At 49.7% G+C, this 16,973-nt stretch overlaps 1 protein-coding gene across 1 annotated transcript; it reads left to right on the top strand.

The window, feature by feature from the left end:
- Positions 1-1,105: 1,105 nt before the first annotated feature.
- Positions 1,106-4,976, top strand: LOC119159153 (keratin, type II cytoskeletal 6A-like). The gene is made up of 9 exons (XM_037411736.1): positions 1,106-1,615; positions 2,480-2,694; positions 2,893-2,953; positions 3,120-3,215; positions 3,398-3,562; positions 3,696-3,821; positions 4,052-4,272; positions 4,563-4,597; positions 4,705-4,976. The coding sequence occupies exons 1-9, from the start codon at positions 1,106-1,108 to the stop codon at positions 4,974-4,976; spliced, it is 1,701 nt and encodes a 566-aa protein (XP_037267633.1).
- The last annotated feature ends 11,997 nt before the right edge of the window (positions 4,977-16,973 follow it).

Below are 16,973 nucleotides of genomic sequence, written 5' to 3'. Positions count from 1 at the left end.
CCCAGGTTTACTGTGGTCAGAGATGTGGGCAAGGCTGCCCTACCTCTTAAAGCACATACAGCAATACAGAGCTTCTAACTTTTAGCTGCACCTTATTTCAAAATGATCAAGTTTGATGAACTCAGCCTGATCATTTGCCTACCAAATTTAGTGTAAAAAAAAAAGTTTTTAACAAATCACCGTTACCCCTGTCTGCCTTTCTCTGCTGTTTGCCTTCATTCAGTTGTCATTACCACATCTAGTGCCTGAAGCGTCCTTTCTGTCCTCTGCTGGTTTGGAGATCCCTGTGGCCATCTGAAAAGCACAAGGAAGGAGCTCGGACATCCTTGTTCTCTTGCTCATTCCACTCTGGCGCTCAGTCTCGGTACCTGATTACCTCAAGACTCTGGGAGACACATTTTGCAGGAACGTGCCCTAGAAAAAGTCACTCCCATCCCAACTGATGCTCGTAGGAAAAGAACTAAGCACCTCCTTTCTGGATAAAAAAGAAATGCTGACAGCTATTAAATGTTAATATGTGGTATTTTTGCTCGGCACTGGGAAACTGCCTCTCGGAAAGCCATCAGCAATTTTCCACTTAAGAAGGAGATTTGGGGCGTGCTTGGGGGAATTGTGAAAGTCTCCTTCTAGCTGGTTTTTGCCAAAATGCTCCCCTGACGCTGGGTGTCAGTGCAAAAGATCCAGACCCAGACAAACTGCAAAATTGTTGAGAACAGATAGAAAGGTGGGAGGAGGGTAGAACATGACTACATCACTGTAAAACATATTTTTCCAGATGCTATAAAGATATGAGGGTCCACTTACTCATTGAGACCTGTTTCAATGCTCTTGCTCTTTTATTCTCTTCTGCATCGCAAAGCGTATTTCTGGGTGGAGTCAACAATTTGGCAAAAATCTGTTAACCGCACCAAGCTGATGAAGACAGTAAATTTGTTTCCTTTTCACGCCCTTGCAGACCCAGCCCACCTCCAGAAACAGATAAAAGGGAATGCCTGAAGCTGTGGAGCCAGAGAAGACTGTGCACACTTCTCTCGGCACTCGTCCCTCAGCAGCACAGCTCCGTTGGTCTTTCTGCTCTTCCCAACTCTGCTTGGAAGAATCAGCCATGTCTCGCCAGTCGATCTGCCGGAGCTTTGGAGGCGGCAGCAAAAGGGGATACAGCTCTTGCTCTGCCATCGGTGGTGGCTTTGGAGGAAGTGGGGGCAGAACCAGGATCAGCTATAGCTCGTTCTCCACATCCAGGGGAATTGGAGGCAGCGGACGTTGTGGAGGTTTTAGCAGCAGGAGCCTCCATAACATGGGTGGCAGCGGAAGAGTTTCCATGGGTGGCTCTTATGGCGGTGGATACGGATGTAGAATTGGTGGCTTTGGTGGAGGCTATGGAGGAGGATTTGGCAGCATTGGAGGAGGTGTCATTGGTGGAGGAATAGGCAGCTTTGGTGGTCCTGTGAGAGGTGGTCCTGGGTTCCCTGGAGGCATCCAGCCGGTGCAGGTTGACCCAACCCTCCTGCGGCCGGTCCATGTTGATATCGATCCTCAGATCCAACAAGTGAAGTGCCAGGAGAAGGAACAGATCAAGACTCTTAACAATCAGTTTGCCTCTTTCATTGACAAGGTGAGAGGCTGGAACTGCATCTGCTGGGGAACGGGGACTCTGAGGACTTTCCCGTGCTGTGGGGAGGGGAATGTCCTCCCCAGCTCAGTGTTGGCAGGTCTGGAAAGCTGGTAGTGTTTTCATTGCGTCCTCCTAAGGAAATGTAAAGGTTTTACATCTGCAGAGAAACCAAAGGGCTTTCTCTAGGTTTGGTTGATCCAAATTCTTCCTTAGCTTTCCTCTCTGTGTAGTCAAGCCAAAGGGATCATGATGTACTTGCTTGCCCTAAGTGGTTCTTTAAGCCTGCCCTTTTTCGAGGAGAGTTTCTTCTTGAGGAACTTAGAACGTAGGAATGAGCTCTCCGTTAATTCTCAGCTGTTCCTTATTTCACTTCAAGTACAGATGAGTATTCTTTAGCCTGTCTGCACAGGGAGAAAATTGGTTATGAACACGCTTAGAGTATTTAAATGTATAACATAAGAATTGAATACTTGTACCTGGTAAGATGAATGCTCTCTGATAGTGAGACATGGCATTTCATTCACTGGAGAGTAAAAAATGATCTGACGCTTCTGCAAATTAATGTGGGTCAAAATTTGCAATTGGAAATGATCATAATCTGTAAATCTGGAATGTAATCATTCCAATAGGTAATGAAAAACCAAGCAATAATGAAGGAGGAGAAAAGAGGAGAAATTCAAATATAATGGAAAAAAGAGGAGAAAGGAGGGAGGAGTCTTCCTGCTGGAAAATTGGCTTTCCACTAGCCCCAGTCCTGTTGGGATGTGGAAAATGATTCCCGTGGCCTCCCAAATAAGCAGGAGGTTTGAGTGGTGCGATGCCTCTCTGGGTGGACACCTCACACACCCCTTTGTGGGCTTTCAGGTCCGCTTCCTGGAGCAGCAGAACAAAGTCCTCTCCACCAAGTGGGATCTCCTCCAGCAGCAAGGGCCTTCGGGGCCAAGGAAGAACCTGGATGTCATCTTTGAAAACTACATCCAGAACCTGAGGAGGAGGCTGGAGTCTCTCCTGGGACAGAGGGGCCAGCTGGAGTCAGAGCTGCAGAACATGCGACAATACGTTGAGGAGTACAAGACCAAGTAAGTGCAGTGACAGGCTGAGGAAGAAGTGGGCACCAAGACAGGAGGGTGAAGCCAGCTTGGACATTTCCACAGTGTCTTCCCTTTGCTGTGGAGCTCTGCAGAGATGGGACCGAGGTTGCCATGGAGGGAAGGGGGGTTCCACTGGTTGACTGATGAGCAGTCAAGAGACTCAACTTGTCTTGTCCCCTTCAACAGGTATGAAGAAGAAATCAACCGGCGCACCGCTGCTGAGAATGAGTTTGTGGTGCTCAAGAAGGTAAGTCAGAGAGGCACTGGGAGAAAGGGAGTGTCGGGGGACAGGCTGCACAGACGTTGGAAGGAGGCAGCACCAAGATGGGCATCTTCCAACAGGAGGCATTGGCTGCCAAGAGCTCTTCTGGGGTGGGAGGCAGCTGTTGCCATCTGTGTGATATTTCTTTTAGGATGTGGATTGTGCCTACATGACTAAAGTAGAGTTGGAAGCCAAAGTGGGAGCTCTGACTGATGAAATCAGCTTCCTGAGGTGCATCTACGAGGAGGTACGAGCTCTCCCCTCCTTTGGAGCTGTACTGAGACATGTGTTGGCCAAAGACAGTGAGGCTGGACTGGGTGCCCCTGTGGATTTAGTCTGGAGAGGCTGCTTGGTGCTGCTGCTCCGCGCCCCCCCCCCCCCCCCCCCCCTTCCTTCGGAAGGTCGGGCTAACTCGTGTTTTGGTTGTAGGAGCTGGCTCAGATGCAAACAATCAGCCGGGACCTGTCTGTGGTGGTGTCCATGGACAACAATCGTCACCTGGACCTGGACAGCATCATCGAGGAGGTCCGGCGTCAGTACGAGCAGATTGCTCAGAACAGCCGGGCTGAAGCTGAGGCTTGGTACCAGAGCCGGGTGAGTTGGGAAGCCATCAAGGCACCTGGGACGGTCTCTGCTGGCTCATGCCTCCCTTGCCACCCACCAAGGGGACCACCTGCATTCTGGAGAAGTTGAGTCCCTGACAGTTGCTTTGTCTCTGTGCCGTCAGTATGAAGAGCTGCAGAACACCGCTGGTCGGCATGGGGACAGCCTCCGCAACACCAAGATAGAGATCCAGGAGCTGACCAGGAACGTCCAGAGGCTGCGGGCTGAGATTGAGAACGTGAAGAAGCAGGTAGGGGTTGGCAAGCATCTTGTTGGGTGGTGGCATCAGGCTGGGTCATGACTGAGCTGTGTGGTGTGTCAAGGACAGTGTGAGGGGAGCATCAGTCATTGAGCTTCAGGTCCTTTGGAGGAGATGGATGGTCCCTGCCCATTTTCCATTCAGTTTGTATCCTGAAGGCTGCTCTGGTGGAGGGTGTGCAGAAGGGAACTGAGAATCTGCTTTTCTTTTTTCTTTCTCAGAACCACCAACTGCAGGCAGCTATTGCTGAGGCAGAGGAGCGGGGTGAGATGGCCCTGAAGGATGCCAGGAGGAAACTGGAAGAGTTGGAATGTGCCCTGAGCAAAGACAAGGAGGAGCTGGCTCGCTTGCTGAAGGAGTACCAGGAGCTGCTGAACATCAAGATTGCGCTGGATGTTGAGATTGCCATGTACAGGAAGCTGCTGGAGGGGGAGGAGAACAGGTGAGCCCTGCTGCTGTGTCACCCTGGCCGAGGTACAGTCTCTCCTTGGGGCCAACTGAGGCTTAATCATCTGTCACAACCCATTTAGCATTGGAATCTGATTTACTTTAATTTTTTCCCCAAGTTTTTAAGCCCAAAAAAAGAAATGATGTCTGCACTGGGAATATTTCTCAGTGGCTTTTGTTGTTTTGCGTGAACCAGGACATATAAGTAGCACCTGGGAAATTGCACGGACCTTAATTGCTTTCCATTACATTAGATCTACAACTTGTGTTCCTTTCCCTCTGCAGGCTCTGTGTTGACAACCCATCCAACGTAAATGTCTGTAAGTATCCATACATCGCCCTCTCAGCAGAACAGCTTTCCCCCCGGGTTTCCTGAGGATTCCCAGGCTGGCGCAGGATGCACAGTGAGCCTGTCCCTCTCTTGCAGCTGTGGTGGGCAGAAGCACCATTGCTGGAGGCAGAGCTGGTGGCTTTGGAGCTGGCAGTGGCATGGGCGGAGGAGTGTGTGTGGTCGGAGGAGGAAGCATCATTGGAGGCAGCTGTGGCATGGGAGGAGGAATACTCAGTGGTGGCTTCTCGTCCGGGAGTGGGAGAATGTGCAGCTCTGGAGGCGGCAACTTCATAGGAGGGGCCGGATCCTCCTCCGTGCGGAGATGTGTCACAACCACAACAGTCAAATCCTCAGGGGTGAAATACTGAGCCCCCCTCAGTCCCTCCAAGGAAAGAAGCACCTTTCCCTTTCTCCAGCCAGCAGCACAGCCCCTGCCACCCGCAACCGGTGTTCAGCAAAGAAATGAACTGTTTCCCTTTTAGCTCAGCACCTCCCTAAACCATCCTGCCCAAGGGGAGATTTGCAGGAAAACTCCATCCTGCTGGCAGAGGTGCCTCCTCTTCCAGCTTCACCAGTCTCCAGGGGCAGGAGATCTCCCTTGTGGCTACCAGGGACCGCAGAGCTCATCCGAGCATCTTTCGCTGCACTCCTTGCTGCTCCCCCCAGCTCCTGCCCTGGCTGAGGAGGAGTGTGTATAAAGCTGCTCTTTCCTTTCACTTTTCAAGGTCTCTTTTTCAATGGCCGTGTTTCCCCTTGCAACTTCCACATGTCCTGCATGTTGCCCACATGCTTGTTTCAGCTATATCGGGAATTCACACGAGCAGAAGAAACGTGATAATGTCTCATAGTCAGATTTAGGAGTGAGAAACAGGTCTCTGGAGATGTCCACCTTCCCTTGGTGGAGTAATTTGGCAGCTTTAATATTTTATAGATCCCATTCCCTCTTCTCCTTCACACCTGACGTATGTATGGCCTTATTGCAAACCTTCTGTTGCCTGAACCCTACTGCATGGTTGCTTTTTACCAGCACCCCTGTCCTCCAAGTTCTTTCATTACCAATAAACTGCAGAGAGATGAAAACATACCTTTGTGTTGTCTTATCACTTAATGGTCCCCAGGGGAGGGAAAACATGCTTTGTTCATCGCCATAGCGAATGGCAATGCCTACGGTGCTCTGTCCTATGATGCAAATCACTGGATGCCATGAACTCCCCAGCTGAGGTGAGGAGGAGGAAGATGGACCTTCTCTTTCCTCTTAGGAGGTGCTGTCTTGCTCCTCCACAGCTGACTCCCCATCTCTCTGCAGGATGGGAGAGCCATGGCTGTGAGGAGTGTGGCACAGGAAGGGAACGTGCCATGTCAACCTGGTGGCCATGAGGTGGGGGTATTGTGCTCATACCAAGCATGGTAGGATGATGGCCAGCCCTCGTTTGGTGGACACCTCAGGAGCAAGACAGGCAGGGCCACCAGCAGGGATGTTGTGGTTGGGATATGGCAATGGATGGCAGCAGTTGGTATGTGGTGGTCTGGATGTCATGGTTTGAACACGGTGGCCTGAACGGCATGGTTGTGGCAGTTAGACTGGGGCTGTTGGAACCTGGCCGTTAGGATGTGGTAGTTTTAATGTGGCCATTGGGATGTGGTGGCTGGACTAGGATTGGTTTGAACATGGCTGTTGGGATGTGGCAGTTGGAAGGTGGCCATTGGGATGTGGTAGTTGGACTGGGATTAGTTTGAGCGTGGCCGTTGGGATGGCAGTTGGACTGGGGTGGTTTGACCATTGCCATTGGGATGTGGCAGTTAGCACCAGCCCTTGGCACAGATTTCATTCCAAGACATGCATCCAACCCATCACCATTACGCAGTGGGCTCTGTCCTGGTGGCCTAGGGACCTCCATGGGGGAGGACACCAATGACAGGTCTGCAGTAGGTGGTTAATGCACCGAAGAAGAGCGGTTGTCCTCTACCCTTGGCCAGCACAAGGGCAAGCAGCACCATCTATCTGACGAGCAGGGCTCTTACATGGGCACCAGCACCTCACACAGGAGCGGTGGGAAGGTCTGAAGATGTTACGTGGACACAAATTACTTGTGAAAAAAAAAAAAAAAAGCAGCGTGAAAGTATGAGACACAGCCTCGAACCTGCTATTATAACTGCAGACTGCCCAGCCAGGTTAGTCATTATCCTCTCTAAATAACATCCCATTGCAACCAAATTAATTTGATTAATGCTTGACTGGATTCTTCTCTGGCATTGGGAGGAGCAAGAGCCAGACCGGTACGTGAATCAACCCTGACTGTATGGTGGTGTGCGCATCATCCTCAGGCAGCCTCGGTATTTGTCGGATAAAAATATGGTGACGGAGAGGATCTGTGTTGCAGAGCCCTTGCCACCTCAACGAGCAAAGCAAACGAAGAAATGATGGTTCTTGTTTGAACTAGTGTTACTTTCATGCTGCTCTTCTTATTTTCCCCCAAATACTCTCTCAGTTAACACCTGACGACTTCATCTGATGTTTGTACCAGATTATAATATGACTTACTCTCTTGTTTGAATAAGCAGTGTATTTCTCATTCTAAAATTTACAGGTTGGGATGAGAGAGACCAAGAAGTCATCTCTTCCTTCCTCAGCCCAGTGAAGAGTCCAAGGACAGGTACAGCCCAAGGTGGTGCAAAGCCCTGGAGCATTCCTGGGGCTTCTCTGGGAGGGTGGTGGTGGTGGAAGATCTCCCATGTGTTGAAACCCAGGCAGCCAAAGACGCAGGCATCATCCTACAGAAAACCACAGGCTTTTTATAAGTTCCCTGAGTTTTTTCTGGAGAGGGGCCAGGCTATAACATGGAGGTGCCGCTGTTTATCATTCCCATCTGCTGTGCTCATGAAAAAGGGAGTAATGTTAATTGCTCAAGCACATTCATGCTTGAATGAGAGGTGGTAGCAGCCTGGTGGCAGGGCTGCCCTTCGTCGGTTTCGTGGGGCACTGCTGCGAGCTCTAGGGTAAAACTAGATCCGTATTTGCAGCAAAGGGGCCGGTTTTCCTTCAGATAAGTGAATTTACTTGTGAAACAGCCTTAGCGTGACCAAGCAATGGTATGTCTTTTTAATATTTTTTGGTAGAGCTGCTGCCATTTTGGACACAGAGCACAAAAAATACAGAATAAATGTGTTTTTGTTGGTTTGTGCATGGTGGTTTTCTACAGCAGAGGGCACGTGCTGTCTGTGCTAATACAAAACCTGCCCCCAGGGGCCTCCTGCGGGCTCTGCTCAGGTGCTCATGAGAACCTGCCTGCATTTTCAGATCCCTTTTGGCTTGCAAAGGTTGGAGCTCACAGTGAGATGGCAATGCCTTACTCCTAGCGTTTACCATTGAGTCTCCTTCACTCAGTCTGAGTAACATGGAAGTGTGAGATACAGGCTGGGACTGCGGGCCTGTCCCATCACAGAGCAGTTTAGTGCAAGACCACCGGTGGCTGGATGCCCTACGGCTCAGAGGACAGTTATGCCCCAGCTGGTGGGACTCATCCTTCCCCCAGGCATTGTTGAGGTGGAACAGAAAGGAGATCTCACCCTCAACAAAGCCCAAAGCGAACTGGGTGGACGGTGCAGAGCCCTCAGTGGAGCTTGGCCATGCACTGAAGGAACATCAGGACTTGTTGAGCATGAAGATAGCCCTGGGCATTGAGATTGCCACGTGCAGGAACCTGCTGGAAGGAGAGGAGAGCAGGTGGAAGCCCATCGCATAACCTAGTTCAGGGTGTGAGAGCAATATCCCTTGCATTAGAATATGGAAAGAAATGTAATAGGTGCAATATTTTATGAGCTTATTTAAGAATGAATCCAGGTGGCATTATATTGGCTGTAATTAGAGCTGAAATGAGGTTTTAATTGTTACTAATCATGTTTATGATGGGAGGGCCTCCGGAGCTACCAAGATTGCTTCCCTTGGGTTGGTCACTGCAAATATGGAGGAGACTCACCCACCCCGTAGTTGTGGTGGTAAGCAGGAAACATCTGCTTTCATGAGTGGCACTGCTTTGTTGAAAGGACGTGGACGTTGTCCCCTGAGACGTACCCTGCCACCGCATTCTTGATACTGTTATTTACATGGCACATATCACCTGAGCAGCTGGAGTCCTTCATGATCCCGAAGGACGAGACGTTCAAGGCAATGGTGGTGAGGTGCAGAGAGGTTATGGGAGGTTGAAGGTGGAAACTGGCATCCTTTTGCCCCTTCTCTCCACTTCAAGCAGCCACAGCAACACTCCTGGCTCACTCACCTCCAACTCAAGTTCAAAACGAGCTGGAATACTCACTAGAAAACCCTCTGACCTTCTCAGGAGAGACTGATATCAGTGTATCATGAAAGCAGCAACAACCACCAAGTATCTGGGCTTGGAAGGAGTTTTACAACCCAACGGTCAAAGACCTACAAGTTCCTGGAAGCAAACACATTGCCAAACGTACCTAAAGCTATGTGGCTACCAAAGAAACGTAGCTAAGGAGCAAAGCCGAGCTCTCCCATTTGCTTTTGCAAGCTGTGCTCCTGTGCTTTTCTTCAAGCTGCTAAAAGACCTCTGCTCTTGCCTCTTCGCATCCTGGCTGCTTTTGCCTTGGATTCATCGTGCGGGAAATCTGTTGTCACTCCCCAGGGATGCCTTGTGGCAGCCCGGTGGCTCTTGCTGACTGGCTTGCTGGGATCCAAAGAAGTCCGTGTTGGAACGCTTCCTCTAGGGCTTTACAAGAGAATTTGGGTCCTTCATCTAAGTTAATACACACCTCAGCTTTGATTGTAGAGATTGTGCCAGCAGCCAGGTGCCTTTCATCCCAGCCTTTTCTTCCTGCTTGATGTCAGCACTGCTCCTCTGTGAGAGTGCAAATTATACGCTGCTCCCATGTTACGTGTCTCAGAACAAAATATCTGCTCCCACCTAGCCAGGTGACCTGGATGAGCGCTGCCGGTGGATGCGGTGCACCTCCAGCTCCCTCCTGGCCCCATTTCATCCAGGGCTTTCAGCTAAAGCCGGGACAGGTAGAGCAGGGTTTGCAGAGCTTATGCCAATCACATTGTGCCTGGTGCTGACAGCAAACCTTCCTCCTCTTCTTCCTCCCACCCACTCTGGCTTGGATGCTGGTGCTTCTCTGCCCTTCATTTTGCTTCCACACTCATTAGCTCTACCCTAAGAGTGGGCTGATCTTCCTTTAGGTTTACCCTTGTGACTCCACAATCTACATTTTCTGACCAGCCCTGTTGCTGGTGCCCATCAGACCTAGCTCGAAGTCTACATGGGATGACATGGCATGGCATGGGATGGCATGGCAACATCCACTCGTAACTAGAAGTATGGGCTGAAGCAAGCCTACCTCTCCAGCAGCCTGGGGAGCAGGGCTTGCTGGGCAGACCCGATGGAGATAGGGTAGACATGGCCATGAAATGCCCCTAGAGGGTTTGCAGCCATGCAGAGGACACTGCCCCGTTCTCACACACATCTGAACCTGCTGTTGTCCTCCAGGTCGATGACAAATTGACTTTCCCATACATAAATTACTGGTTAGGCTGAGGTGGGAATTTCAGGTTGTACAGAAAACCACCACCTAAAGGAAGGACCAGCCGCATTCTTGGTGCAGTCATCGCTCACAAGTGGCAGCCCGATGAAGGATGAAAGGACAAGTGGTGTGTTGCATTCACCAATAACTGTGTGTGGGGCAGGTCTGCCTGAGCTGCAGGTCCTCTGCCTCGCCTGACCTTGACAGGCTTTGATATGGAGCTGGGATCAACTGAAATAGGAACGGGTCCTTGTCTCACACTTGGACAGCCACCTCCCGGTGGTCCTCAGACCAGCCTCCCTTCCTCCTCCCCTACAAAACCACTCTCTGAAGCCCCTCAGATAAGTTCTCTATTTTTGTTTTGTGCCTCCACAGGTGTTTGAAATATGCTGGAGAAAAGGCTGGCCTGGCAGCCAAGGAACCAAGCCCCTCAGCTGGCTTGCATTACCTTCTCACTGCTCCGACCAAGGTCTTGCAGACACACAAAGAGGAAACACAGTGACCCTCTGCTAGGAGGTCTGTTTCTGTGCCACAGTCTCGTCCATTTGAAGTAAAGCAGCTGAAGAAGAGCAAGGGTAGCTCTGGTGCTGTCGTACCTGCCAGCAGCACAACCTGCTTGAAACCTCTTGGGCTGAGGAAGAAGTGGCTTTGCAGTAGAAGCCTCCCCAGAAATGGTGGGAATAGAAGGGTTTCCTACAGGTTGGAAGTTCTCAGCTAGGAGTGTGCTTTGGTGCCCCTAAGGTGGGGTGGCAAATCTCTTTGGTGGAAACAGGTTGTTGGAAAAAGATGTGCTCGTTCATCCTCCGTCACATCTGCTTGCACCCAAGTCACCCTGAACCGAGACTTCCCGGCACCTTTCAGTCTCGATGTTGACCCCAAGGTCCAGAAGGTGCAAATGGTGGAGAAGGAGCAAATCAAGATCCTCAATGGGAACGCTGCCCCCATTGTTGACGGGGTAGGAGGTGTAAGTTTCTCACTGTTACACTTGTGAAGACTTCTGGTGGGATACGGCGTTTGGGGGCAGGTCAGTAGGCGCCTTTTCTGGAATGTCGGGTCGGCAAATTGGGCTTGGGTGGGGGAGCTGATCTCGTGCATGAAGGTGACAGGCTGTGGTGGCTAAGGTTACTCATGCCAGGACATCACTGGTGAGTGCAATGGCCCACTTGAGCTCTGGGCATCCTTTGGCCGCGCTGAGGGCTCGGTGGTTATCTGCACACCAAGGTGTGTCTGGATGGTTTTTAAAGCACAGCCTGAGCCAAGCACCACTAGATGGCTCAGAAAAGGTTTTAAATGCATAAAATTAGCTCTAAATTACTGTTTACTGCAAAGTGTTAGCATCCTGTCTCCCTGCAAGGTGCAAGCTAGTGTGCCTGTGGCTCCAAAGTGTTTTTGGTGACATCGTGTGAACCTAGCACAGATGATTAGAGTCTAGTGCTAGGTGCTGTATCTTAATTTTAATTTAATCTTAATTAAAGATTAAAACCCCGACTGAAGTTCCCAGCAACAATAAATAACTGCATTTAAGACTTTTGTAGGTTGGTGACTGCTTCTGGCATGGGAAGAATGGAAAGCAGCATGACTGGGGAAAGACTGTGACCTTTTGTGCATTCCCAGTGCTGGCTTGCCTTTCCCAGTTGTTCCGGTGTGCAAATCCACGTCTGTTCCTGTGGACTGGCATTATTCTGCCTTGGTGAGCCAAGTGCAGCTGCAGGCCAGGGTGGAAATGGCTGATGGATGAGATAATTCCTGAGATGCAAATGCTTCAGTTCCAGCCCTCTTGGGCCATGCATCAACGCTGATAATTTCCTGCTAACACGGGCAAGAGCTGCAGCATCTCCCCAGATGTTCTTCTTCCCTAAGTTGAATATGAACCTGGGAGGATTTCCTTGCTAAAGGACTACTTTGATGAGTGGCAACTCATCACGGATTCCTCTTCAGCTGGCAGAGCTGCCCACATTCATCGCTTGAAATGCCTTGTCCACAATTCGAGCTGCAGTGTCTGGAGCTTGTGAGCAATCAAACCAGCCTTAATCAGTTTGACGGTACCCTCCCACCTAAGACAAGCCGTACTAAATGTTGCCCTGTGGAGCTTGCCCTAAACCCTACACAACACTTACACCGCGTGCAGTAGTAGCAACCCCCGTGTTTGTGCAGCTGCGCGATAAATACTGCTGCTGCGCAGCCTGAGCCTCTGAGCAAACAAATTCCCTCCCCAGCTCTTCCCAAGGTTGTAGCCAGTGTTACCAGATCCCCGGGCCATGAGATAAGGCAGCCAAATGCCATCTCCTCCCCAGGCCAGAGAGACGTGGTAGCTGGGACCACCAAGCCCTGGCTGGTGCCGTGCACAAGCAGGCACAAGATGTGCGTGGTCCGGAGACGTGCTGGTGGGAGGCACCGGCTTGCCTGGTCCCGGGTCCTGTTGCGTCACCAGCTCCACGGTGCATGTCACTCAGCCGTGCCCCAACCTACCGTGCAAAACCTGCTGGCCCGGCCCCAAGGAGTCCATGGTGGTGGCTGTGCTCCAAAAGTGACGGCCACTCCAGCAGGTGGTGAGAGCAAGGTGGCTGCTGGCCTTGGCTTCTTTGGAGAAAGCTGCATTAAGGGCTTGGCTGGCTGTTGTGTTGTGCAGTTGTCAACTGGAGTGTTGAACTGGGAGATGCCATCAGATAGGAACTTGATTTGCTGGGGGAGAGCCAGGGCCTGAGTCCTGGGCTCTGTGTGGCCTCGGTGTCTGGTTAAAGAAGCGTGGGGCTGGGGCGAAGTTAGCGTGATGGGATGGATCTTGCAGGGATAGTACTGTTTATGATGGTTTAAAGTGCTCCTGAAAGTAAGGTGTGTCATGATGCCACAGCTCTCCTGAGAGGATGAAAGCTGGGGATTCCTGTCCCTTTGTGTCAAACCCTGTTGTGGTCCCCGTCACCCCCCCACCAGCCAGACCTTTGCAAAGCCACGAGAGATAGGTAGAAGGTGGCTGGTCTGAAGTGTGGACGTATATGCAATGTACCTGGCAGACCCCCCCGATGGAAGAGTCCTCTTGGCTGAGAAGTGCCATCCTTTAAAACGCTGCTGACATTACCTGTAAAGTTTTATAAAATAAATTTTGACTAACTTTGCTGTTATGTGGGGAAAGATGCCTTCAGGGGTGGATTCTCCAGAGAGGGAATGACCTCCTGGAGGTGGTGGTCTCTCTTCATCAGCTTTGCAAAGAACCTAAATGGCTAAATCAGGCAAAATACTGACCTTCAGAGATGGGCATCACACCATGCCTACAGCAGGTGACTTTCCTTCAGACCTTTCCCTTGCTGGGCAGAAGGTCTAGGCTGAGAAAAATCAAACTTCTGCTGCTTTTTGCATGGCTTTGCCTTTTCTCCACCTGTTTTGTTGTCCTGTGGATGCTGTTATTGCTGCTGCAGCACTAATGATAGCAATTGAGGTTCCGATAACTCAAAAGAGTGATTTACTCAATTGATCACAAAGCCTGACCTTGATTAGATTAATTATCAACTCTAAGCCAATTGCGAGGCCAGCCCAGGTGATCGGGTGTGGTGAACTTCCCAGATGTAATGATGCTCTGCCCAGTGAAGGCAGCACTGGGACCCACTTCTCTGGTAGGCTGGTAATCACATTGTTTACTGGATTCTGAACATCTGCCAGAATTATTTCCAGGTGTTTCAACTTCCTGTGGGAAGGGATGTTATTAAAATTGTTCTCAGTCATAAACAGTGTCTTTTGGTGCCTGCCATAGGCCTTTTAGCATGCTCCCTGCCTCCCCTTTCTCACCAAGTAACGTGGTCCCAAACCCTTAGGGAGGCTGATCCTGTGAGCACTGGTGGCTGGGGTCAATTACTAAAGTTCCAGAAGCTTCTTTACGTATTCCCACTGTAGGTCTTGATCAAGAAGCTGCCCTAATATTTTCACTCTATTTATATCAAGGATGTCACATACATTGACTATTTTTCTGCTGGGAAGCAGCTGTACATAGAAAAAAGTTTTGTTTTCTCATGGCACCTGGTAAATTTAACCTAGAGTTCAACCCAGTTTCCTCTTCATCCTCGTTTCTCTCTCTCTCTCTCCTATTTTTTTTTTTTCCCCTTCTTCTGCAGGTCATATCTCTCCTCCTCCTGAAACCCTTTGGAGATTGCATCTCTGCCTTGCCCCAGCTTGAGGGCATCAGCTGCAGGTTTGCTGTGTGTGGAGGAACCAGGACTTGCTCAGCCTTTAAGGTATCCCAGGGATCAGAGCATGGTGTTCTGCGTCAGGTTAGCCAATAAAGTTAAAAGAGTAATAAGCTTCTACTCCATCCACTCACTGCAGTTGTTAACAATAATAGAAAAATGACTTTATTATTTTCACACGTTATATTAAATTGATACTTTCACATTCTTGTAGGGGAAATAAGAGATTAACAGATATCTTAATTATGATTATTTTCTGACTAGATAATTTAATACTATAGGTGGTTACAAGTAAATTATTGACGTGTTTACCTTCCTGTTAACCCAGAATAATTAGCCATTTATTGAAATAGCCATTAGTCATTTGTTAACGGGATTGCAAGGTAAAGTAATATTTTGTTGTGTACTAGAAGAATACTTGATGGTCCAGACTTGAGGCTAAAATCAAGCCTTAACGCAGCCCACCCCTCTCCCCATTCACAGTGTCTCAAGCAGGTAAGACAAAGATGGGAGGGGACCTACCCCTACAAGCTGGGGACTGAGCCCCCACCAGGTAGGGTTCATCCTGCCTAACCCTGGCTTTCTGAAAGGCAAATGTCTGATCTAAACCCATCGCACAGGTCCCTGCATAGTCAAGGAGAGGGATTCGGAGCTCCAGGTGTAACTCTCCTTGCTCCTCATAGGCTTCCCACCACTTCCCACGCCATGTCTCCTTGGCTTGCCTTGCCGTCACTGGACTTGGGAGCAGAGCACTTAGTCCCAACCCCTTGCAAGTCAGACTGTGCCTCCTCTGACCTCTTAGTCCCCACCTTATTCTACTTGTCCTTCCTCCACTCAAAAAGAAATCACTCACGTGCAAGCAGAGATGCACTGTTGCTTCTCACCACATGAAATGTTGCAGTCCACCGGTCACTGGAGAAGCTCCTGATGGAGAAGCTGATGACATGTACTGCACCAGGTTCCTCCTGACCTGTCCATTGAGCTCACGTTGTTTGGAGTGGCCGGCTCTTCCCCCTCCCCTTCCACTCTGGCCTCCACCCTGGTACCATGCAATTCAACCAAAGCATTTCGACAAAATGCTTCTGTTTACTAAAGAAAAAAGAACATTTTCCCCCAAAAAACATTCCCAAACAGCTCAACTCGGCACCACTTATGTCAGTCTATGCAGGACAAAGCCTTCCCATCCTGGGCCTTCCCAGACCTCCTCTAATTATTGTCAGGAAGCATCATGGTTTTACTGTGAAGGGTTGATGACTCGGGAAATCCTGAGCATGCCCTGATACTGGGCTTTTTTCCTGTGGTCTAATGGCAACTTTCCATCCCCCCCAGATGTAGGTCTGGGTGCAGGAACCTCCATCTGCTCTCTCTGCACCGTGGACACGGATGTGGGATCATATTCCTGCTCCCACCTTGAAGTGTCTGTTATAATTAGGACAATACATTCTTGCAGGCAGGGTGCTCTCCAGGCTGGGAAACCTCAGAACTGAAGTAGCGTAAACCTTGGGTAGAATACCAGCGTTTCACTTTTTTCTGCCGTTACAAGGTTTTTGACATTTCTCTTCCTTTTACTGTCTCCCCAGAGTCTCTTATTGCCTTCACCAGCCACAGAATAAGGTTATTGTTGGTCCATGTGATGGAAGATGGGAGAAAACAAAAGTCTGTGGGCTGAAAAGCGTTTTTATAAGTGCCTATGTGATCTCAGTTCCATTTCCTAAGTGACTCGGGGCTCTGCTGGTGCAGGTATTTAGGCAACTAGTGGTCACGATCTACTATTTCAATCCGGTGTGTTTGTGCCTATCCACTTTATCTGGACAGCTATTAAATCTACATACTCTATTTATTAATGTGCTACTGCATTACACTGCAGAGTGTCCACTCTACTGGTGTGCACTAGTTATTTAATAGCAATAAGTACATTACTGCACTAATTTATCTACCCTCTTCTCTGCCGATGTGGCTTGTAAACATCGCTAGTTTATGTTTGGCAGTGATGAGGAGTATCTAGATCTTTCTTCTGAGACACCTGCAGGGCTTTAGGCATTCAGGCTTTCTATTTTTAGCTGATTAAAATGGTCCTGCAAGAAGGTAGAGGCATTTCCTTGAGCTTTAGCCCAAGTACTAGAATTGGTTATTCCCATTTATCGTTTGGGTTGACTGGAGGTGGACGGAGGTGGATGTGGGTTATGGAGGCTGGTGGGTTCCTGGGTCCATTGTGCTCCAAGAGCTGAAGTTTCAGCCTGTTTGTGAATTGTCTTGGTGGTCTGAAAATGTTAATCCTTGGCACAGTCTCTGTGGCATGGGTCTGACAGAGGACAGCTCAACTCACATTGCTTCCACCACCTGGAAGTCAGGAGTTGAGCGAGTTCTCCAGGTTCCCTTATGGTCCACAGAGGGAAATGAGACCACCCAGAAAGGCACGCTCATGTCCCCTATCCAAGGGCTTCTCCAGGCAGGAGGAACATCATCACCTGCTTCACGGACTCTTCTGGATGGGAGGAATTACACGTGGATGACCTGTGCTTGCTCCAGCAGCTGTACAAGCAGCCCGGGCAACCAATTTTATGGATAATTACATGAATAATTTTGGGGATGCAATTTAAATTAATCTTAAAAAATCCCTGACAAGAAAGAGCCAGGCTGATCATG

This window comes from Falco rusticolus, chromosome 19 (assembly GCF_015220075.1).
Source record: "Falco rusticolus isolate bFalRus1 chromosome 19, bFalRus1.pri, whole genome shotgun sequence".
Taxonomy (NCBI): Eukaryota; Metazoa; Chordata; class Aves; order Falconiformes; family Falconidae; genus Falco; species Falco rusticolus.
This window is presented reverse-complemented; position numbering and strand designations above follow the sequence as displayed.

What these genes read in the sequence shown, in the direction of transcription:
- LOC119159153 (XM_037411736.1), top strand. Translation starts at nt 1,106, where the DNA reads ATGTCTCGCCAGTCGATCTGCCGGAGCTTTGGAGGCGGCAGCAAAAGG. An exon ending in TGAGGTGCATCTACGAGGAG is followed by an intron (nt 3,216 to 3,397) that starts GTACGAGCTCTC and finishes TTTTGGTTGTAG; the next exon opens with GAGCTGGCTCAGATGCAAAC. An exon ending in CTGGAGGGGGAGGAGAACAG is followed by an intron (nt 4,273 to 4,562) that starts GTGAGCCCTGCT and finishes TTCCCTCTGCAG; the next exon opens with GCTCTGTGTTGACAACCCAT.